General features: G+C 25.0%; 2 protein-coding genes across 5 annotated transcripts in view; one reads left to right on the plus strand and one right to left on the minus strand.

Moving 5' to 3' along the window:
- The first annotated feature begins 178 nt into the window (after nucleotides 1-178).
- On the plus strand, nucleotides 179-767 carry LOC129967059 (60S ribosomal protein L31). Its single transcript, XM_056081705.1, has one exon. The coding sequence runs from the start codon at nucleotides 282-284 to the stop codon at nucleotides 651-653; it is 372 nt and encodes a 123-aa protein (XP_055937680.1). The 5' UTR covers nucleotides 179-281; the 3' UTR covers nucleotides 654-767.
- Nucleotides 768-7,205: 6,438 nt separating this feature from the next.
- The window catches only part of LOC129966052 (sulfate anion transporter 1-like), a 99,028-nt gene continuing 81,204 nt past the window's right edge, over nucleotides 7,206-25,029 (minus strand). For 2 of the 4 annotated variants that reach the window (XM_056080405.1, XM_056080404.1), the window contains exons 5-20: nucleotides 24,503-24,668; nucleotides 23,412-23,522; nucleotides 22,039-22,232; nucleotides 21,529-21,693; nucleotides 17,739-17,894; nucleotides 17,524-17,606; nucleotides 17,291-17,438; nucleotides 16,398-16,511; nucleotides 15,027-15,104; nucleotides 14,173-14,268; nucleotides 13,985-14,091; nucleotides 12,976-13,045; nucleotides 12,771-12,880; nucleotides 11,939-12,035; nucleotides 10,690-10,744; nucleotides 7,208-8,027 (exon numbers count right to left, since the gene is read on the minus strand). In XM_056080405.1, the coding sequence (XP_055936380.1) occupies nucleotides 7,897-8,027; nucleotides 10,690-10,744; nucleotides 11,939-12,035; nucleotides 12,771-12,880; nucleotides 12,976-13,045; nucleotides 13,985-14,091; nucleotides 14,173-14,268; nucleotides 15,027-15,104; nucleotides 16,398-16,511; nucleotides 17,291-17,438; nucleotides 17,524-17,606; nucleotides 17,739-17,894; nucleotides 21,529-21,693; nucleotides 22,039-22,232; nucleotides 23,412-23,522; nucleotides 24,503-24,668 (1,881 nt within the window). In that variant the 3' untranslated portion in view covers nucleotides 7,208-7,896. Of the gene's footprint in view, nucleotides 8,028-10,689; nucleotides 10,745-11,938; nucleotides 12,036-12,770; nucleotides 12,881-12,975; nucleotides 13,046-13,984; nucleotides 14,092-14,172; nucleotides 14,269-15,026; nucleotides 15,105-16,397; nucleotides 16,512-17,290; nucleotides 17,439-17,523; nucleotides 17,607-17,738; nucleotides 17,895-21,528; nucleotides 21,694-22,038; nucleotides 22,233-23,411; nucleotides 23,523-24,502; nucleotides 24,669-25,029 lie in introns of all 4 variants that reach the window. The other 2 variants (XM_056080406.1, XM_056080408.1) reach the window with 2 other exon arrangements.

Here is a 25,029-nt window from a genome sequence, read left to right on the forward strand (position 1 = left end):
TTATTAAAAAAAATTATCATTTTGATTGAGGTAAAATCCAATGAAAAATATTTTTAATTATATTAAATTTTCATTTATTATTTTTTAAAAGCGCATTAAACAAAAAACTGGATTTTAAAATAATTAGCTGGAACTCACAGTTAAAGTACGCATTATTCCTTCCACAAGTACTTTTGTGCACCTCAACTCTTACAATTGGAAACGCCATTTTTTGGTCTCGACGTGTCCGAGGACTGGCATTCGTGCAGTTTTCGCATTTTATTTTCTAAATTAATACTAAAATGGCCAAGATCAAGAGTGAAAAGAAAGGAAAGAGTGCTCTTAGCGAAGTTGTGACAAGAGAATATACTATCCACTTGCACAAACGACTTCATGGTGTTGGATTCAAGAAACGTGCTCCTAGGGCTATCAAAGAAATTCGAAAATTTGCCGAAAAGCAAATGGGAACCCCCGATGTACGAGTTGATACCCGTCTCAACAAATTCATTTGGTCCAAGGGAGTCCGAAACGTTCCATACAGAGTCCGAGTCCAGCTCTCACGAAGGCGTAACGATGATGAAGACTCAATTCACAAGCTCTACACTTTGGTAACACACGTGCCTGTTACTACCTTCAAAGGACTTCAAACAGAAAATGTGGATGTGAGTGAATAAGTAAATGTATCTTAAATGTCTGGTGAACTCTAAAACAGCATTATTCTTGTAACTAATTACCTTTGTATTGCTGCAGTGATAAGAATAATGTAATAAAAGTTTACCAGATTTGAATCTTACTCTGTCTCTCTTCTTTCTCTTTTCAACTGATTGCTTGGTAAATAATTGAAAAATTTTTAATGTTTTTTTCCATCTAAATATAAGAAAAATTGTGTTGTCGATAATATTTTTATATTGCTAATCTTTTCGATGTCATCGCTTACATAAATGTTGCATAAATTTTTTTAAAAAAACTTAACAGGTAAATAAGAATTGCAGACATCTCTGTAAAGAGATGTAAGTAATGGAATTAAAATGTATTTTTGTGATCTGTGAAAATCTGCATGAAGACTAAGTTTCTTTTTGACATATATTAGATATATGTATATTACCTTCAGATTCGGCAGTATTCTCAGAATTTGTTCTATTATAATATCTGACATTTAATTTAATAGTTTGACTGTAAAGTATTTTAATTGATGTGAAATATCAATTATTATAGAAAGGTAAGTTATAAGGTACATACACCACGTTTTTTGTTTTTGGCTTATTAAATACTTTACGGTGCCTTATTAAAACTTTTTATTTCAGAAATCTTGCTAATAGTAGGTATTAAAAGTTTGCGTATGTAATTTTAATGCATCACCTTTGAAATGTTTTATCCATGAATTAATAAGAAAAACTGAAATAAAATATATATTTAAATATCGTTTAGACTTAATTAAACTTTATTTGAGTTAAAACCAAATTAGACTATTTGCCAGTTAGATGTTCATATAAATGTTCTTGTATATGAAATTTATCAATTTGTATATATGGTTGTTCCAATTTCATAATGTTGGAGCAAGAGATTCATCAAATGAGAATATGATTTCAAATGAAAATAAATTCGCCTACTTTATATTATATTGATTCCACTATTTAACAATCCAAATCGTCTGAATGAATGAACTGGAAATAAAGTGCTGAATTATTTTACCTTGCTTTTTAATTGCAGTTATGTCAAATGCGTAATTTATTCGTAAATTTGTAAACAAATTATTTTTAAATCAAGTTTTGAGACTTTTAAGTTTCATTATTTTAGTAATCTTGCATCTATTCTCTTTATGATTAACATTCTTAATGTTGTAGACACTTATGATATATTAATGCCTTTAAAATCTTATTTTTTAATTATATCTCTTATAGTATTGCATGCAAATTATACGGATAATCTTAACTCTTTAGCTTTTGAAAATGAAAAAATTACATATTAGAAACAATAGAAACATTTCAGACTTATTGTAATAATGAGATATGGATCTGAAACTACTATAGTTGGAATCCTATATATAATTGATTTGTAATAGAAAGATAATTAATGCTACAAAAATTTATTAAGATTTTTAGAAATTATCAGGCCAACATCCTAATTTTTAATTTAGCAAAACTTTAACCTTACTAACTTTATTTGTGCCAATTTGACAGCTTCAAATTAACTGGTCTACTATATAGATCACTAACTGATGAATTTTCCTTTATTAAAATATTGTTATAATACTGCAGTTTAAAAGAAATGTATAGTGATATCTTCTACAAAGCTGTGAAGTATATTTGTTATTTTCATATTTCAATTTGTAGTTTTGCTTTAAGAAGTTGATTAAAAATTTCAGAATTTATAGTAAAAAAATTTGTTTTTCTTCTATGACGAAAAGTTTATTGAAGAAATTAGTTTTCTTCTATTAAAGATTTTTGTAATTTATTTAACAAATCCTGATGAAAGACAAAATAACGCATTTTTGAATAATTCGAAGAATTACTAATTATTAAAAATTGTATAAAATAATTACCAATATTAAAGTTTTTTTTTTTATATTTCATAATATCAGAACTCATAGTTTTTTAATGAGTATTTTACATATTACTAGGAAAAAGAATGAGCTTTAAGAAAACTTGTTTGAAATGCAGTAAAACTGTTCATTAAAAAAAAAAAAACAATTTCTGATGTTTTGTTTTGCAATAACATAATTTCTTATAAAATGGATGAATGCAGCTTTTGAAAGAATTCTAAATGTTGAATTCATCTTCATTACTGAACTCTCAATGAGATTCAACAATGTCATCAAATACTGTATTAGTTTCTTTTTGAATTAAAATTTTTGACACCTAGGCATTTTAGCTAGAACATTTTGATAATCAAGCAGAAAGCTTAATGTAAATTGAGCATCTAGCCTTGTACATTATTTCGAGACATCAATCGACAGTGGGAGGGAAAGTAATCATTGTAAAAAAAAAAAGATTTTTCCCACTCTATTTAACAATTTATTTTAAAAAGAGGAAGGAAATATATGACAATCATGTGGCAGTTTGTGACAAGTCAAATTTGAAATTGGAGGGTTAACTTTTTTTTTTAAAAGATATATATTAGATTTTATGTGTTCAATACCGATTACTTGGCTTTATTTACTGTAAGTAAAGCATAAGTTTAGTATTACATATTTATATTGCCCCAACGCTTTTGAGATCTTATCTGCCAATAGAATATAAAGATAGTTTGTTTTCCCACTTTATTAATAAGGAGAAACGCAAGCCTTGTTAAACAAATTTTTATTTCTGCTTGATTTTGTAGCTGAAGGATTAATAAAGTTGTTTCATATGCTTATAAAATTTATGTTAAAACTTATTTTACTCTCTTAATTACAAATTGAAAAAGATTATTCAGTTCTGTATGTAAAAATTGCATAACTAATTAAATTATTAAATGTAATAATATTTTTGATAATTTCTGACCAGATAATGAAAATAAAATATTAAATTGAAAGTGTAGAAATAACAGTGTTAATTTTTTAAAAAGAAAGTTTCAGCTATTTTTATTAAAAAATCTTTTATTCTTTGAAAAGAATTGTGGAAATAAGTATTCAAATGGTTGAAAAATTCTGCAATTTCATTTTGCCAATGTTTGGAACAGATGTTTTCTTCAATTTATAAATAATTTCTGAGAAAAAAGAGAGAGAGGGGAAAAAAAAAAAAAAAAAACCTTGAAAAAGAATGTGAAGTGCAGAATGAGATTTGGGGTATATTATCGACAGCTTTTGGTTTATTAAATCATCATATAGCATCATATAGATTAGGTGATCAATAAATGGCAAGTTGTTTTATGTTATTATCATATGTGATAGTTTGCCCTTGGCTTCTCAGGCAATTCATGTGGTTTTGTTTATTATATCTTGAGGAATGGGGATAAAAATATCTTTTTTGAAAACCCAAAGGGTCTGTGAATTCCGAGAGATTTAGTTACAAATGGAAGATATTATTCTATTTTTGTTTAGAATGGCAAACTTTTTGAATTGTTAGCTTTCTACTCAAGAAATACATTTGGTCATCCAGCATTGCTAGCCATATAAGGTTTATAATAATGATGGAATTTAGCTGATGTGTCCATTTGTTTTATAAACATCTAATTCATGGAGTTCAGTGCATTTTGATTATACAAATGGAACTGACATTTGATATCAAATGTTTGTATAGAGTTCAATTTCCTGTTTTATTGACCTCTCTCTCTACTTCTCTTCATCCCCACTTCCTCCAAGTCCTTTGTTTCTTAATTAACTCAATTGATTAAAAAAGAAAACTTGAATATATCTTTCACTGTGGTTGATTAAGTATAAACCGATTTATTATTTCCTTAGATAATACAGATAACTAGAATTTTTTTTTTTTTTTTTTTTGACAGACTGATAAATAGTTATATCAGAATGACATATTTGCATGAAAATGCATAGTTCGATGTTTTCAGAATTGAAATTTTATTTTTCCCGAGATTGACTGGTTTTCTTTTCTGTATCAATTTTATAATATTTTTAATATCCTAAGCACTATTTTTATATATTCATATTATTCAATTAAATATATTTTACTACTTGTTATCTATATTTGGCACATATGTTTTTATGTGGTTCAGCTGTTTTGGTTTTGAATCTGTATCATGTCTGATAGTTAATTAGGATTTCATTTTCTGTTATTTATTCTATGGATGATAAAGGAGAATTGTAAACAATATTTTTGAATGGCTTGAAAGTATTGGAGAGTAGTTTTCTATTTCTTTCTCAAAACCTTTGTTTCAGAAAGTACTTGGGGTTATTCTCTTTACTGATAAGCTGAAGAATAATCTATAAAAATTTACAAAAACATTTAAGGAAATGTATTTTGCATAAGAGGGAAAAAAAATCTAAGTATCACCCAATGTAGTAGATATTAAAACTTTAATTATTGACTTGATAAAAATTAAACATTCTATTTAAATGGGAAAAGAAATAAAGTCTCTCTTCCTGTTAAGTAATTGGGAAATAAACCCTTGATTGTTTTCAGCTACATATGAAGTCCTTCTAAGTAATCAATTTATCTTGCATGGACTGATTGAATAAGCCAAGAATTAAACTGTCATCTAAATGATTATGCAGGAGAATGCATTCTCAATCATTTATTGACAAATTGTATATATCAGTTCAAATAACTATTGCCATTATGTCAAAAATGATGAAAACAATAAGAGCCAGCTTAAGCTATTGGCTCAGATTCACAATTCAAGTTAAATTTTTTAACTTTAACTAATCAAATTTCTCTTCTCAGATTTTTCTGGTTTAAAATACTTTTGGCAGGGTTTTTAATAAAAAATAAAGCCTTTGATCAGTATACCAGTCCATACATAAAAGTATTGGTAGGTTATTTTTAAGACCTACAAGGAAAAGCTTAATATGGCATTTAAGAAAAACATTAAATACTAGTCATTTTAAAATAATTGTATTTTGTGTTAGCATTTATCCTTGTTATTTGTGGGGAGATTACTCTTAAAGGGTCATTCTGAGGTTATTAATCTAAATTTCTTAATTGATAAGAAAGTTAAATAATGAGGAAATGGCTTTCATATTTCATTATCAAAAGAATATTTATATTTCATTCTCTAAAGATTTGATTTTCGAATTGAATTGCATTATTATGCTGTGAAAGCCCAAAATAATGATAATCCCTTATTTCAAATGATTTGTAATGCGCCATCAACAATTAATAATAAAAAAAAAGATGTAAGTGAAAATTAAAAAAGCATTTAGCATAACATGAACAAGTCTTCATCCCCCCCCCTTCCATTTCCATAATTATATAGATGAAAAAGTAAGGGAAAAAATCATTCTATTATCTAAATACCAATTTTATTACATCTTTTCTTTTGCAATAACGTTTTTTTCTCTTTACCCCGTCCTGGATTTTAAATTTTTTTTTCAGCATTATTATTTTATTATGACTGAAAAATTGTTGTTATAACTCAAAAAATCCTTTATATGTTATATCAAAAATGTTATATCAAAAAATCCTTTTAAGCCCTTTAAATGCAGAATGGTGTCTTGTATAGTCAGGAAAGTAACATGTACCTATAGTAAAGTGACAATGCTGAATTTATTATGGCAGGTGACAGTGTCTAGCGTGAAAATGAAGAATTACAAAAGATATTGGATAAAAAGACAAATTAGAAAAATGTATGCTATATCATAATAAAAACACAGGAAATAGTTTCATTTCAGAGATATTTGCAATCAAAGTTGTTACTTTGTTGCAAAAAAAACACGTTATTTTTGTTTACTTTCTCTATTGCTGATTGAGAAAAACTGTATGATACCAGAGAATACATTTTCCAATTTTTGATTAATCCTTTTCCAAATTACAGGAAATTCATTATTTTAATTGTAAATACATCTATTAATTTACCAGATAACTTCATGAAACATATTTTTGTGTGTTTATTAAAGCTCACTGTGTATTTTTCAAATTGGGCTTTTTAATTAATATCCTTTTTTTTGCTACTAATGGCACCATAACCTGTCTCGATAAATTCAGATAGTCACTTTACTATAGGTATATACAACTTCCCTAACTATACAAGACTCCATTTTGAAATTAAAGGGCTTAAAAGGACTTTTGAACATAGTATCCAAACTATCAGCCATAATATAATGAACTACCATAATAAATTTGATTTTTTTCTGTACTATAATTTTATTAAATCAAAAATATATTGAGTAAACCTTTTCTTTAAGAAAAAACACTGAGAGTAGAATATTAATGATTATTTTTTTAAAGATTATTTACTGCTTTTTTTTAAAGCATTTTATCGCTTAACAAGTACAAACTTTTAAAATAATAATAATAAATAAATAAATTACTGATTTATCTGAATTTTTTTCCCTCTAGTTTTATTTTTATGAAAATGCAATGATTAGTACTGTTATAAAATTATTAAAGACAACTGTATCTTTATCGTAATATGCAGTATGTCTATCTGTGAAATTTCATAATGCTAATAAATTTAGACAAAATACTGACTATTTGAATAAATATTAAAAACTTTAATGATGATATTTATGTATTTTAAACAATGCATTATCAGCACTCCTTTCAAAAATAATGTTATGTAACAAAATATAACACAGATAAATATATACAATTACTCTTAGAAAAATACAATCAACTATTTAAAAGTTTTTCAAAATAGTGTGATTTTAAATTTAATATGAAAAGAACATGAGATTAATAATTATGTTTCAAATAAACAACAATTGTAGATTAAAAACAAAACTGCAGTAACTACTAGACAGATAAATAAGCAAATTGTCATAATCAAGTTTAGAATATATACAAGATAATTACAATATTACAACACAGATCAAACCATAAGTATTAAGTAGACTAATAATTATCACATTTTCATTTCATTATAAGCTGCTCAATATCACAGCACTTAAGATTTATTTTCCAAAAGTTCAAAATAATAAATCTGAATATCTTCATAACAATAATTACTCATTTTAAGAAATATTTCAAATTTCATCAACAAATTCTGGTTTTTAAAAAAGTATCCATATTTTTTTTTAATATGCAAGAAAATAAGTTTCACAGTTAAAAATATGTACTGCAATGACTTAGGTTACTGCAATAATTTTTTTTAAGTAAAAATGTTCTCTTTAAAAATATAATTTTTATAAATTATTTTTCCACCTCTTTTACATATTCTAGATAAATATATATATAAGTGCAAGAACTCTTACATGTTATATAAGTTTTCGGTCATTTTTTTACTATAAATACTTGTCATCAATAAGATATATTACAACAGTTATATTTAAGAGCATATTTACATTGGCAACATCAACAGATAATAAAATAAATACATCTATCAGCTGTTTGAAATACTGCTGTGTGGTAAATACTGAAATTCAACCGCATCATGAATGGTGGGAAACACTGATGGGTGCTGAGATACTCTTTCATAGAATTTAGCATGTTCCATTACAGATAGCATAGAAACTGAAACATAAAATAATTCGTAAAAATCAAATGAAATCACTTTGCAGAAAAATGTTAGTAAAAAAAAGGAATATTTTCATAATAATTATGAAATTTATTACTCTAGATACATTTATATAAATACAATACTTGCATGTTGCAAAAGTTCCTTGACATTTATTTACTATTATACTCTGTTTCACCCTAACTTGGCAGTATTGTAAAAGGTAGAAAATGTGATGCTCCGCGTTGAGAAAGAGTTCCTCATCAATTCCGACTTTAAAATAGTTAAAATGCGCAGAAATTTATCAAATAATATCATAAATTACAGAAATCCTTTTGTTATCAGTATATATTTAAAATTATTCTCAAGTTAGAAGTGCTTATCTGTTAAGTATTTTGTAAATAAAGCGAACGAATAAAACTAAAAGATTGACATAATGAATTCCACTTTGGCTAGAACCGGTCTTCAAGGTCTAATATTTGGCGCGCTTTTCTTTTATCAGGGGTGTTTGTGGGACCCCAAAAAATCCCCTGAAACTTTTACGGACTTACTACCGACATTTTGGAGTTTCGAGAAGGGGGGGGGGAGAAATGAAAAATTATGATTATGAAGTATTAAATGACCTAATTATAAAAGTTCAATGAATTACTTTTTTTGCAAAATTAAGACCTTTGAACCCAGGTCACGTGATCGCACATCTGGTCGAACGAAGTCTCTCCCTTTTTTTTCTGCCGCCCCTACTTGCCGAAAAGAATCCAGAAGAGAATGTCCGAGAACCGGGGGAATGAGTCATAACTCGCAATAAGGAAAGAACAAAAAAGAAGTTTTTTCCCTCTTTTCACGCATTATCACTGCCTTTGGAGAAAGAAAGGAAAAGTTTTCACCACACACACTGACCTTGCGTTTTCTGCTTTCAAAGCAAACAAAATTACCCAGATCAAAATAAATAATTCATTATTATTCCTACTTCCTTTTGAACGACGATCCCCGGAATTTCCGGGTATCGAAGTTCAAAATCCCCGGAGCACAAACACCCCTGTTTTATGTCTCCGCCAACTCAGCTTCATTCAGTCATCATCATCTTTCATACTTTTTTATTCTCGTTTTTTTACCAGCTGATATTTTTGATACTATTAATCGCATTAATAGTTATTAGTTTTGATTGTTGAATATTTATTCGATTCATCATTTCTATTCACTACTAAAATGTCTGGAAAAGAGAAAGAATTACACCGACTACGCTGTGCACACCTTCAAGACGAGTGAAACCAACAAAAAGTGCAGCATGCAGAAACATATTAAATGTTTATTCTCGACTCCGAGAAAACCCTCAAGATTCTGTTAATCAAATCGTCGATAGAGTTTCGCATCTTACAGGTGTTTCGCAATGAACAGCTTTCCTTTTGAAAAAATAAATAAAGGCATCCAGTCCTTTAAGTACCCATGGAAAGAAACGACCGGGCTCAATAGGTAAACATTCAAGTCTTGTAAAATATGATGATTTTACTTTATCCTGAATTTGATGAAAAATCCATGCATTTTTTCGTAGAAATGAGATTCCAACATTAGATAAAGTTTTAAAAGATGTGAACGATGATATAGATATCTTTTCGAAAAGCATTAGCCGAACTACGCTTTACAGAATATTGAAAGATTTAGGGTTTTCTTTTGAGAAACGATGAAACGAAATGAAATAACTTTAATGATTTATTAAAATAATGTATCAATAATATTGAAAAAATAAGGAAACAATTAATTCTCCGATAAAGTGATAATATAATAAAGTAGATAAATATTTACTATTTGGCGAAAAATTTGCGAGATAAAGTTTTGTGCCAGCGATCTGCATTTCTAGTAACTTAGTACTTTAAAGTAACCCAGTTCGACCCACAACGACTGCGATTCGGCATGCCTAGAATATGCATTACTGCCAAGTTAGTGTGAAACAGAGTATAAATACTGGACTGTGATAAGATACATTAAACAAAACATAAAAAGAAATTCTTCTTTAGCTGATGAGGATAAGATGAAATCAAACTTAATGATTATTCAAATTCAAAGAAATATAATTGTCCCCTCACTAATTAAAATTTAAGTTGTATAATATAAGCTCATTAATTACTAATTTTCTCCCCTGATTAATTTAACCTTTCATGTATGGCATGAAACACAGAAAAGCTATTGATGCTCTTATTAGTAATGCTGGGATTGGTCAGATTGCTTAGAAAGCTAGTTTGATAGTTGTTACTTATTTCTTTAAGAAGAAATAATTTTAATTTTCTGTTAACCTTTCTAATGGCAGAATAACCATGTTTCTTTATAAAAGGTTCATATTTTTTCCCTTCTTTTTTTATAAATTTATTGCTGTTTTTATATACTTTTAAAACAAGTTACTTTAATGCCACTTGAATTCTTTTCCTTAAAAATTAGAAAGAAACTTTTATTGTTGGAAGAATGAATCCAAAAAAATTATAATTTACCTTGCATTATTCAATATTTGACATACAATAATAACGGTCATTAAGTTATTTAAGCTACAAACACCTCTACTTAAAGTATCCAAATTTGGAAATATTTGACATTTGTTTCTTATTGCGTAGAATTTTTATGTTTATGAATGTAGGTAGAAAAAGAATGATTATTTTGAATAAACAATTGATAACAGGAAATATTATTTACCAGAACAACCAGATAAAAACACTGCAACTCCCACTTCCTGATATTCTTGTATAATCTAAAAAATATATATATCAATTTCATTTGAAATTTTCTGGAAAAGCTTTTGTTAGACACATTAAAATATTCCTATATTCTAAAAATGTTATTTAAAGAAGACTATATAATTTTTATTTCAAGTTGGATAGAATTGAAAATCAAAAATTATTTTCATACTAATGCATAGAAAAATATCCATTCAGTATTTCTCACTCAAAAATGTTTATGAATTCTTATATTATTTCACTTTCAAACAATTAAATTGAAAATAATCTATTATATTATGCATAGAATTTTATTAAAATAAGAATTTTCAATTATAATTTTTAAATAATGTGTACATGAAAATGCTTCCAATTTTATGGTATTTTTGTTATAAAAGTATTTTAAAACAAGTAAATTAAAAAAAAAAAAATCTGGCTAATTTTTTCAAACTTTTTTTTTGTATCCATATTTTGTATAAAAGATACAAATATTTCTAGAATTTAACTGATACGCTTATTTTTTATATTTATTTTATAGCAATTTTAATGCAAAATGTTTATTTAAAACTCTCATCATGAAGATATTCTTTCTAGATTTTTCTCTCTTATTACAAAAAATTGAAAGCTGAATCAATTTACAGATTTTTAAGTAATGTAATATCATAGAAATAAATATTTATACAAATTTTCAAGGTGACAGACTGGATTGAAAAAATATAAAAATTAATACCTAAGATTTCAATATATCCTTATATTAAATATAATTAAATGGCACATCTGCTTACAAAAATTATAATTTATAAATCATAAAAATACATATTTAATTTAATTCTATTAAATTAAGGAGTAAATAATTTGCAAGTATAGGAATGCATGAGAATTGTATCTGAGGAAAAAAATATGAATTGTAAATGAGTTGTAAAATATTTAAAATTAAATAAGTAAATGTGAGTAACTCAAAATTTCTATATCATCTGAAGGTTCTACAAATGTATTAAGATTTAGTTTGTCTGCTATACATGTGAATACAATATAAATAAATATTAAATAATTGATTTTCATTACAGATCTTTTGGTAGAAAATGAGAAAAACACAGAAATTAAATAATTTGGTATGGAAAACAAATATAGTCTTTTCATACCAAAGCAATTTAATTATTTAGCAGAATGAGCAAGCATTTACATTTTGTAAAGAATTCTTTTAAATGCAGAAAAAATTATTTTTTTACCTCTAATAATGTTTCTAAACCAGAAATATCTATAAACGTGAATGTTGAACAATCAATAATTATTCGATGAATTCTGTCTTCAATTTTAATTCCATCACTGATATAAAAAGAAAAAAAAAATATGTTAATTTGATTTCTATCTTCACCTTTAATTTCAAATAAGTAAACTATTTTACTGAATATTAATAATGAGTATAAAATATATAAAAGTTTTCCTTCTTTTTGTGGTATATTATCTTCTAGTATTTTTTTTTAAAAAATAAGCATATGCCATCACATGCTTCATAATATAAATTTATTAATAGCAATGAGAGATGGAGGAATGATATGAAATTTTACTTGATATTTATTAGAAGCATGAAACAAAATGTAAGAGCTAACTGCTATTTTATTATAATTATAAAATTATTTTAAATTAAAATATCTTGAGTTTAATTTGAAATTTAGAAACTTACATGTTTTGAGAAATGTAAAAATTACAATATTATAAAACTTTGGAAAAAAAAGTTTTTTATCTTGAATAAAAATTCTAGATATTTATAGTTGGTCTAAATATATACCATCTTATTGCAATTTATTTGTAATAAACAGTATATTTAAGGAAAAAATATTCGTGTTTATTAAATAGTCACATTTTATTTTCTGAAAATATATTTATCTAATTCTGATTAGTTTAATATTCATTGATATTTATATTTTAATATTCTTCAAATAGGAAGAAAATAGTAATACAATATTCATATATATTTATAAGCAAAATAGAAAATGTTTTGTTAATGTTAAATTGTAAAAATTAAAGTAAATTACCACTATTATTTTAAAAAATACTTACTCAGCTTTCAGAGGCACATATTTCATCAAAGATGATTTAAATAATTCTTTGTTGATAAAATAAAGAGCAGATTCGAAATGAAATATTTTTATTCCTTTGATTTCATGAGCCTAAAATAATGATTTTATTTTCAGGCAATTATCAGAAAACAAAATCAATTATCAGATAATAAAATAACACACGGTATTAAAAAATAAGTATTTACCATGTCATATCGCTTTGTGTCTAAATAAATATCTGTATCTGATATTCTTCCTAAGAAGGTTTTGACTGGTCTAAATATATACATAAAAAAACAATTAAATCTGCACTTAGTAAAACATAATTAAAGTGAAATAATAATATATATTAAAAGCACATGTAATAAAAATAAGTAAAAGAATTTTTATTTATTAAAAAAAAATTTGCTGAAAATATTTTTTGAGTTTAATTACTATGCTGCAATGGATAATAAATCTCCACAACTAATTTAATATTTTGAAGTTCAGATGAAATGAAATATAACAGTCCATTAACATCTATACATACAGTCCATTGACAGTATGTAATTATCAAAGATATTTATATTTCTTTCTAATGTCTGAAATGAACATCTTTAAAATAAGATATACATGAAGATTTTTGTAAATAAATAACAATTAAGAAAATTGAATCTAAAAAAAAATTACTGACTCATCATGCTCAAACAGATAAATGAAGGCAATATGTGTTTAGGAACTTGAAATCTCTTATATTATATGGAAGATGAAAGCCTTATTTTTTAATATTAATTAATTATAAAATGTAGAAAAAGATATTTATGCACAACCTAATTTACAGAATGCAGATAACAATGAATTGAAATGAACTGCCGATAATAGTTTAGTCGAACTGACCTTACATTTTCGGCAGGAATAAACTTTTTAAAATATACATTTTGTCTAAAGATTTAATATACTGTAAAATAACATGATTTTTAGTATCTTCAAATGTTTTTAAAAAGAAGTTATACTTACTAGATAAATAATGAAAGCATAAAAAGATTTCATTTTGAAAGAAAACTATTTTTTTTTTTTTAACTTTACAAATTTCGGAACTAATTTTAGAAAATTCTTCTCTGTTTATAAATTAATTTGTGATTTTTAATGTAGATATTTATTACTATCATGATTTTTTGTAAAGTAATAAATAATTATTTAAAATACATTAATATGAATTTTGAATGCGGTACTTACAATACACTTCGAATTATCACAGTTGCCAAAGAAAATATCACACCTGCTAGCAGTCCATAAGTAACATCTAATAATACAGTTGACAGAAAAGTAACCAACCATATGCACTGAAAGTATTTTCCTACAATTAATACCCAAATAGAAAGTAAATAATAAGAAAAAAGAATTCAAACATGTAAATAACTTACAGCATCTAATTTCGATATACGCCATGCTTTGTAAAAGTCTTTCATTTGTAAAAACATTGGCTTCAAAGCCACAAGTATGATGCAGGAAAGGATGCACTATAAAAAAAATGATATTAAAAATATAACTGGTTAGTTATTTTTCCTAAAAAATTCACATTTGGATTAATATTTTAGATTTAAATTTTTCTACTTTTAAATCAAACTGCAGAATGGCTTAGTTTAAAAATATTATGGGTATAATATAAACTGAAAAATAAGATTTAATATGTGCTAAAGCATTAATATATATATATATATATATATTTCTTAGAATTTAACTTAAATATACAATCATATTAATCCTTACTTAAATATGAATCATATTGTATTTTTGAGCTTAAATGAAGTAAGACTAAGAAGTTTTTATGGATATCTTTCACTATACTATATACCGAATATATTCCATCAATTGATAATTAAATTTCAGAAGATATTTTGGCATAATTTAATCAAATATGGAAATAATTCATTGTTTATGCTATCTAGAAACATAAGAAATTTTAAATAAGAATACTTTAATAATTAAAAAAAAAAAAAAAAGACGAAACAGAAAATAAGCATTAAGTCTATAAGCAGAACAAATACTTTGCCCAAATAATTTCAGAACAAGCTGTATCATTATGAAGTCAAATAAGAATAAACTAAAACAAAATTATTAAATATATGCAAGGCTTACATGTTAATGTTTATAACTTTTTTTCCAAATAACATTAAAAAAAAAATTTAACTAGAAAATTTTGTGTTCATTAAAAAATATATATTTATATATTTAAAATATGTATTAAATGTTCAAAACATGTATTTACAAATCTTACCTTAGGTAATGAATAGAACATAGGGGCAAGAGCAAGTAAAATAACAAGAAGTATAGAACATGATACCAAACCAGCAACCTGAAATTTTTTGAAACAGATAAATATATAAATTATTGTTATAAATGGCCATTAGTTACATTTAATAAAGTAATATTTTATTCATTTAAAAGATAAAAGGTGATAAAATATTATACCTATGTTTATAAGGCTATACAACATTAAAATTTCTTTCAATTTACAGAAAAAAAATCAAACAAGATGAAATAAAGCAAGAAAATAAACTACAATATAATGTTAAACAATATATAGGCTATTTACAGATAATTTGAAAAGAAATTTAAATGACTAATTTTGACCCAATGATGAACAATAAATAAAAAAAAAAATTATGCACTTAAAATGCATAAGTGATTAATTTTCAACCTTTTGTAAGATAATACAAATATTGGATAATTGAACATTTTTTCTTTAATGATTTAATTATCTGTTTTAAATTTTAATTGATGTAGATTTTAAAAATGCTGTTCAACTGATATGAGAATAAAATTATATTCTGATGATATTCAGCAAATCAGAAAATTATCTTTTCAATTATTTTTACATTTGTCAAGATATAATAGATTACTCAGATACCTGAAGGCAGAAGTATATCAACTAAATTATGTTTATTTATTTTTTTAGGCATTTGTTAATAAGCCAATGTTTAAGACTTTTCCACTTTAAAAAATACAGTAAAATAATATAATGACAGTAGTTAACTTTCACTCAAGTGCTTTTTCTCTTTATTTTGGAGAAATGAGGAATAAAAACGAAATATTCTGCACTCTGAAATCATCGACAAGGATATAAAATCATATATTAAACATATAACAAAAGAATGAAGCAACTTAATGATGCTAATTGAACCCAGATGTCTTAACCTCTTGCTGTGGCTACTATTTTTAATAAGATGAAAATTTTTGTTACACCATGTGTTCTACAATTATATATACTATGTTCATTGAAATAAAAGTTTTAGTTTAGTTAAGCTGGGTTTGTCTTTTGAAATTGCATAAAGATTAATTTGATAAGAAGCTTCTAATTTGATGTCTACTAAATACCATATATTCTGATATCCTCCTCCCCAAAATTCTATATAACACAAGTGGAGAAAGTTTGACAACAGATTTTATATGCACAAAGCCTATACACAATGATTTGATGTATAATCACATCCAAAACTCACAAATCTCTCAACCAGATCACTGTGGCCTCCCATTAAAATTAAATGTCTTTTATTCTTATTATAAACACTAGTATTGATTAAAATTTTTTTACTTCAAACAGAAATGTCAATAAGTGAAATATGCCTTTAAGATATTTTATGTTTACCTGTGTTCTACCACCAGACCTTTCCTGAACAAGACTTCTAGACAATGATGCAGAACAGGGGTAGCAAGAAAAGAAGGAAGCGAAAACATTTGCACAACCCAAAGCAAGAAGCTCCTAAAATACAAATAAGCCTATTATTGGTAAAATTTTATAAGAGAGAAAGATAACAAGACAACATTAACAACAAATTTAACTTTTAAAAAGTCATTTTAAATTTCAGCGAATGAATTAAATTTTATAAAAATGGAAATAAAAATATAACTTTAGAAGTATAAACTATGTAATAATAAAGATTTAATTTTTCTCTTTGCATTACATATTTTGGAAAACTAGATATTATTTGAGGAAAATGATAATTTCAAGTAAACAGATATAGAAAATGAAAGTAATTGTATCAGATTACCCATAATAAGTGAGAAAAAAAAATATCACGAACTATAAAGTCTAAACAATATAAAATTTAGAGTCAAAATTTAATATTCATTTTATTCTCAAGATCCTAGGCATGATGATTTCACAAATTTTAATTCTAGATGCAGAAAGGTTACCATTCTCTTTTTATGACAAAAATTTACACTTAAAAAAATTTAACAACGGCAAGTGTTAGCATATAATATTCACAATGTTATATCATGAATAATTACAAGTATTAGAAAATATTTTTTTAAAAGTTTACTATGTAGTACAGAAAGTTAAAACTATATTTAATATTGTTTTAATAATTTAAAAAAAAATAAGATATTATATATATTAATTAATTTTAATACTTATAATAGTAGGTTCTAAACAGTTTTGACTTTTGTTCTGAGATAATTTGATGCATTAAACAATTTAAATTGATTCACAGTGAATATTTGAAGGAAAAGGCAAAACTAATAAATAAATAACATTACCTGATTTGGTCGAATACTATATTTGTGTTTTTTGGAAAGTAACTTTGCCATGGATAGAGAAATAGCATATGCTACAATGGCAATAGCAAAACTATCTCCAATGAGACGAGGAAGTATATCTAACCTTGGAGGTGTTGGAGAAGGTAATCTGAAAATGACAGTTGAGAAATTTTTAACAAATGTCCAGAAAAGAAATTCAAACTATACTTTTATCCTTAAAGAAAAATTCTTACCCAATAGGAATATCTTGAATAACAGATACTCTATAATTTGAATGAAAATTAGAAAAATAAGATATGGTTGTTGCAATGACCACCTGTAAAAGCAAAAAAAAAAAAAAAAAAAAAAAAGAATTACTAAATTTACAAATCTCTTGGTTAAATATAGAAACAAAAAATTCAACTAAGTTATCAATTGTCCGTAAATTATCAAAAAATTTTCAACTTACTACAATTAAATCAATAGGTATAGGCATCTTTAGTCTTCCTTTTAATCTACCATCAATCTGTTCTTTAAATACAGCCAAAATAAATAAAGCAATTGCAGAAATTATTACTGTGGCAGGATTTGTGTTGATCAAATTTGTGAACACATCTCGAAGCATCTAAACAGATATTATAATATAAAACTTCACAGTTTTTGTAACCAGGTTTTTTTTCTAGTATTTTTAAATGTAACTACATACATACACAATCTTATCAAAAATATCCAGATACCTATGCATTTTTTTTTAAAATTATTTCCAAGAAATTTGATTTTTTTATTTGACTTTTCTTCAACTTCCATCATGTAAAGAATGTTTAAATTCATATTTTTCCAGTGAAAATTTGATCATAAGGACATTTAGGAATCAGTATAGAAAATGATTTGGGTTCATTTTGTTTCACAGAAAACTGATAATTCTTTGAAAATTTCATGAATGGTTCTTGTTTGTTGTGTACAATCCTTAGAAGGATTTTAGTAAAAGTAACACATGCTTATAAAGATATTAATGTTTTACTAAAAATATCACAAATTATATAAAATTTATGAAATATTTAATAATATTCTAAAAAAGATTAACATTTGAATAAAATACTTTAAATATTCAAGAAAATATGAGTATTTGCAGTAAATGAGTTTTAATTGCACATGTGCAAAAACATAGCATTTATTTCCCATAATTTTGGAACCAGATCTAGAGGAGAAATTATATAATGAATGGAATATAGTTCATAAATATGCTGCATATATCTGGATGGATATTTTTAAGTTAATATTTTTAAATTGAAATATCCATATTAGAACTTTATACAATTCATTATATATATAATGAACTGTATAACTCATAAATATGTTAAATACCCCTGAATACTTATAAGTACATAATTTAAATTAAAGTAAACAGCAGTTAGCATTGTAATATTATGCAACCTGATGTACATTATATAATCCGAAGCATCCAAACACTTTTATATTCTGTTTATACTGTAGATACTGTTTGTTGGGATTAGTAATGTCATTAAATTAAATTAAATCCATTCTGATAGCCAGACATACTTCTCAAAAGAGAAGTGGATGTGATGCACGGATCATGCCATAATGTGCAATTTCTATTTTGTGTTAACTAATAATGGTGTTCTGATCATTCAGATTATCTACACTCAGGCAGCCCAAAGACAGCTTTTCTGTGACAATTTTGTGAATGTAACAATGATTAATATGAAAAAAAGTCACCTTTTCATGCAATGATGCAGCAAAATATAAAGATAACAAAATGATGCCCAACTATTCTAAATTTTAACAGATTACAAAATGAGCTTTTATAATTGATGAATTAAATTATTTTATATTTAATCATATATCTGAAATCTTAGGAATGTTTACCTATAAAAGTCTGAGAAAAAAATGTATGTAAATAAAAATTATCTCTTTTGAGTTAAATATAAAAAAAATGAAAAAGCTGATCTGATTATAGAGAGAGATATAGAGTATATTAAGTTACAAAATGTTACAATTCCAGTGTTTGAATAAAATTTATAAGTATGTATTTAAGGTAACTAAAACAGTTCCAACCTTTATACAGTTCAATATAATAGTTAAAAGATACAAGTTTCAAAAATAAAATTTTGTAGAAAGCCCCTCATAATTTAAGTTATCTTATAAATTGAAATTGAGCTTACTGCAGTGCAGCATCCTTCAGTTAGAATTTTAAAAAATCTACTTATTTCACATGTGTGCAGTTAAATATTATTTATTACAAACACTCGTATTTCCATGAAATTCAATGTATTTATTTCGAATATCAACATGAATTTTAGCTAACATATTGTCATGTATTTTGCAAGTTTGTATAATTTGGATAAAAAAAGTCTGCATGTTAAAAAAGACTGGAAAAAGCAGGTATTTTTTTTAAATCTTTTTATTAAACTGTGTCTTTCCTAATACAGTGATATATGTACCATCAATCTATAAAACAGAGTTAATCCAAATAATTGCTTTCACTTTTTTATCATTCCCTGAAATGTCTCATGACTGAATCTTCATTGTGAATTCAGATATACTCTTTATATTCTCAAAATGCATATTTTCAAGAGTTACTTGCCAAGTTTTTTTATGAGTTTGAAAAAAAAAATAATTAAATCCAAAAGGGATGACTGGATATTTTTGATCAAATAGTGTATTTACAATAGCCATATAGAAAAATAATTTTTAAAAATAAGAAGCTTAGTTTTATAAGAACAATACAAAATTTTATGAATAGACAATTTTAAAATAATCATTTTGAAAAAGAATTTATAAGGAAATATACAAGAAAGGCATAAAAACACCCTTTATATTTCTGTAAGTGGCATTTTGTTACACCAACATTCAAATGGGTACATTACTTTCAAATATAGTTTATAAAGAATTAAGTTTACTGTCAAATGAAAAGCAATTAATATAAAAATTGATCAAACTACAGTTTTACAGTACAGTTCTATACAGATAATTTAAGAGAAATCAAAAAAATTTTATTTATAGGGGGCAATGCTCTGAATGAATTTCATTAGAACTACGGTCATTTCTAATACAGATTGCTATTGCATTTATAAAATGTTAAACTTTGCATTTAGTCATATTCAATAAACTTTTGCTTTTTATTCTGATAAAGAACCATGATATGAATCTAACCTTAGCTCTGAATATAAAATAACAAATATAATAAATATAGAGAATTAATAAACAAATTATAATCAGTTTCTAAATGTATACTTCTAAAAAGCCATTCCAATTTATTAGGTGATGATATTTAAGAATATTAAAAATAAAATAAAATTTGTAAGCAATGTTGGTAAAGAATATGCTATAGGCCAGAGGAGGATTTCAGGCAAAACTGTTGGAACACAGAGCAGAGATGAAAAGCAGGTACAAGTAAGAAATGTAAAAAATATAAATTCTGTGAATCATAAAATATGAAAATATTAATATTTTATCAAGTAAAATTAATAAGATTTCTATCAATTTTATTTAATTATTATAATATTTATAAACATAGAGCATCTGCTTAAATATATTGCATTAATTACATACAAAATTGGATGGTATACATTATGAAACAAAATAAAAACATATACATTTTTATTAAGTTAATAAAATAAAAATAATAATCTTACTAAATTATAAACAAGTTGATTAAATTAAAAAATGAAATTAAACGATAAGTTTATTAAAAGAGAGGATATTTTAATTTGCATTGCCTAGGATAGTAAAATGTCTAAATCCAGAAGAGACTATGGCTATAATTTGACAAACTGACATCCAGATCAAATGTATTTCCTTCCTATAAGTTTATATGGTCCTTTAAATCAGGAATGACAGATCAAATCAGTAATTTAATAAAATTAAATTTTGGACTGTTAATATTTTAATTTATAGTTATGTGTAATACTGTACAGAAATGAATATGATTATCTAGGTAATTATTTACTGAAATTTATCTGTTATGGAAACTTTTTTTTTTTTTTTTTTAGAATAATATTCCAACTGACTTAATTTTCAATATTGTGGCATTTAAGTAGTTTAATATGCTATTAAATCTTTTCCAAAAAGTTTAAACATATTTTTTTCAAAAAATCAAACATATTCTTTTCAAAAAATTAAACATATTCTTTTCAAAAAATCAAATATATTCTTTGTTTCACAAAATCAAATTAAATGAATTGCTATAAAAGAAAGATTAACAATGAGAAATAGAATAATACAGATATATTTCTTACATATATCAGTTTTAGAGTTCCACTATAACGTCCAATGTGTATACCAAAAAGATCTTTCAGTTGAGAAGTAGCAACATGACATGCAGCACCTGAAGAAAAACCAGAGACCAGCTGATCCGATAAAACAACAGTAAGAGAACCAAGGCGAAAAACACCCATGAAAAGCTATAAAGAAATAAAGTAAAATAGAGAATCAATGCTTAATTTAAAATATATATATATATATATATATATATATATATATATATTGCAAATTAATTGGCATTTGCTTTTGCTATCTTTGTCTTATGTAATAATCAAAATCAGACAACTAGAATATTAAATATCAAATGCTGTTGTTATATGAACTCAGTCAAGGATTACACTTGAAAACAGACATAATCAATTATTCTGAAATAAAAATTTTACACAAATTTATAAAGCACAACAAAATAAATACAAAAATATGTTTAAAAAAATCTACTAATACTTTATTTTGATTGGTTTCAAAGAAATTTTTCTAGCATTTACCTGCCAGAAACCAACGGCCATTGCAAGAGTAGTTGCAGTTTCCAAATGAGTAGGAGGCCAATTTTCGACTTTTCCAAGTGATCCATGCGATCCATTAAAAAAATTTGGACTAGTTGAATTAAACTCTCGACTGACAACTGCACCAGATCCATAGATAGCACTGCTTAGCATCAAACTTATTACAGCAAATGTTCCTGAAATTGAAAATCAGTTTGAAAATTTGAAATCAGTATTTTTGAATTGCAATGATTTTTTTTCTAAATATATTTTGTTTACTAAATAAAGTGAATATATAAACAGTGGTCATAAAATTAAATCAACTAAAACAAGAAAGCAGAAAGGGAAAAACAAACAAAAAAAAAAAAAACACCACAATGCGTGGGATGATTAAATTTTAAAATGAGAAAAAGCTCCAATGTCTATCTTCAGAGGGGGAAAAGAAAAAAAAGTAATTCTGAATAAGTAGTATTTTTCTTTAGGAACTACTAATATTTTTTTTATATAATTAAAAATAAAATCTATTAAAACAACAATATACTGTCACGCTGTTACCTTTGTTAGAATCATGAAATTGAAAAGACAAAAAACATATAGGTATAAAAAAATAAATTTTATAAATAACTGATAATAGATAAAAAAATTGGTTTCTTTTCATACTGTGGATATCATTCTGACATGAAAAATTATACTACTTTCTTCATACACAAGGTACAGCATAACAATTGAGAAAATAAACAAGCATAATTCTCTCTGCAATATATTAGAGAATAAATCTTTAATAATGATTACAAAATACTGTATTACAGTCTATTGATTTACTAAAAAGTGTCCTTTTTAAAAAATTTTCGCACAAGATCGAAATAAATTTTACATAATTTTTCTATAAGTTTCTTAATTTTAAGAAAACATGAATCTAGAAATAATTCTTACTTTTCAAATAATTCAATTTTTTTTCTGGAAATCAAATTAAAATGCACTTACAGAGATTAATATTAATTTAAACTACATTTTAAGTTATTATAATCATATTTATACCTTAAGCTCTCTGACTGATTAAGAAAAATATTAATTCCATATATTCACTCTACTAATATGTTAAAGCCAAATTATTTCTATCATTTTGGGAATATAAAATCATCACTTACATATCCTGTAAGAAAAATATTGTTCAGAGAAAAAAATATGTAAATCTACCTTTTATGAATATATAATTCATTGGAAAATGCAATACAGAAAGAAAGCAACCCCAGATTGTATATCAATTTAAAACAAATATTTAATAATATGTTAAATAAACAGAGGAAATAAACTGATATAATACCAGTCAGCAACCTATTTTTAAAAATTATATATATAATGTAAAAACAACTTACCAACAGATATATGCTTTGATGTTCCCAACAGAAAGTAAATAAGAACCGGAAAAAATGAAACATACAATCCATTTTCAGCTTTTAAGGCAGCAAGAACACCATATGCCATACCTAAGGAAAATATAAATCACTTTAGATAAAAATCTTCAATGTTTCAAATAAAAAATTTTGAAGGCATTCACAAAATAAATATGTATAGTGCATCTTATTAAAAATTAATTGAACTAATTTTCAATACAAATTTATCAATATATTAAAATTAATATTAATCAATGTAAGCGTACACATACTCATAGATATATATACATATTTAGCATAATTTTGGCAAATTTATGGAAGAAAGGAACATATATATATTTATTAATGAACTTCAATTTATTTCACCAGGAAGGCATAATTTGTAGATAGGGACAAAGGTGGGATGTGTTTGTTTGCACCAAAAGACAATATCAAAAGTAACAAAAATTTTCCCTTTAGTGGTTTTATTATGATAGTCCAATAGAGATTTCTTTGACACATGTTGACTTAGGAAAGGAAATCTTGAGTATCTCTGAAGCAACTATATAGGCATCAGATTTTTATTCCTTTGTTTGTGGTATGGGGAAAAAAAAATTTAGAGCCTTATTAATATTGGCATTAATTAATTAAAAAAGTGAGATTTGGATCAGGAAATAAGAGAAAATTTTAGAATAAAGTAATATAAACTAACTTAAGATAAAAAGAAATAGGAAATGAATTAGAATTTACATTAAATTTAGAGATATCATTACATATTCTACATTTACATTTATCAACATTGTAAACAGCATTTGGAGATTATTTCATATAAAATACACCTCATTAAAAAAGTTAATAGTCAAAGTGTAATTAATTTCATTTGTTTTATCAAGCAAAAAATTTTAAGTGATGTAATAGAAACAGAATTGACTGTAATTTTAAATATTGCACTTGATAACAATGTTTTGTTTCATTAAAAATTTTCAAAAAATTATAGAGAAATTCTAAGTTTCTAAAAACTGAAAACTTATAATTTTTTTTTTTTTTTTTTAAATACAGGAATCAACTCACAAAAATTTTTAATGTTTCTTTACCTTGAGGTATATGAAGAATTGATATTGTAAAGCCAGCAATAAGATCGGGAATAATAAATTCTCTTTTGTACTTTGGCAGCCAACTTAGTACTGGAAATAATGATGTGATGAAAGACAAAAGACATGCTAAATTGCATAAACATCGTGATTTTAAGAATTTAGCAGCCTGTAATTAAAAGTTATCAAAAAATGAATATGAGTAAAATAAATATTCATGAACATTTTTTTAAAAAATATGTTTTTAAGTAACAGCATACAATTTATTATTTTTAAACATAATCATAAGACATATCCATTTTTACCTAATATAGCTACAATTATGTATTAGTTATAAACAAAAAATGTCCCTAAGTTAAGTTTCTAATTAATTACACTGAAATGAACTATTAATTATTTTTCTCAACTATTTTGAAATAATGAATTCACATATAAATTTTTCAAATACATTTTAGCATTTTAGAAAAAAACAAAAATAAAATGAGATTATTAGAAAGAATATCAATATTAAAAATGTTAATATGGATATG

This window comes from Argiope bruennichi, chromosome 4 (genome assembly GCF_947563725.1).
Source record: "Argiope bruennichi chromosome 4, qqArgBrue1.1, whole genome shotgun sequence".
Classification (NCBI taxonomy): domain Eukaryota; kingdom Metazoa; phylum Arthropoda; class Arachnida; order Araneae; family Araneidae; genus Argiope; species Argiope bruennichi.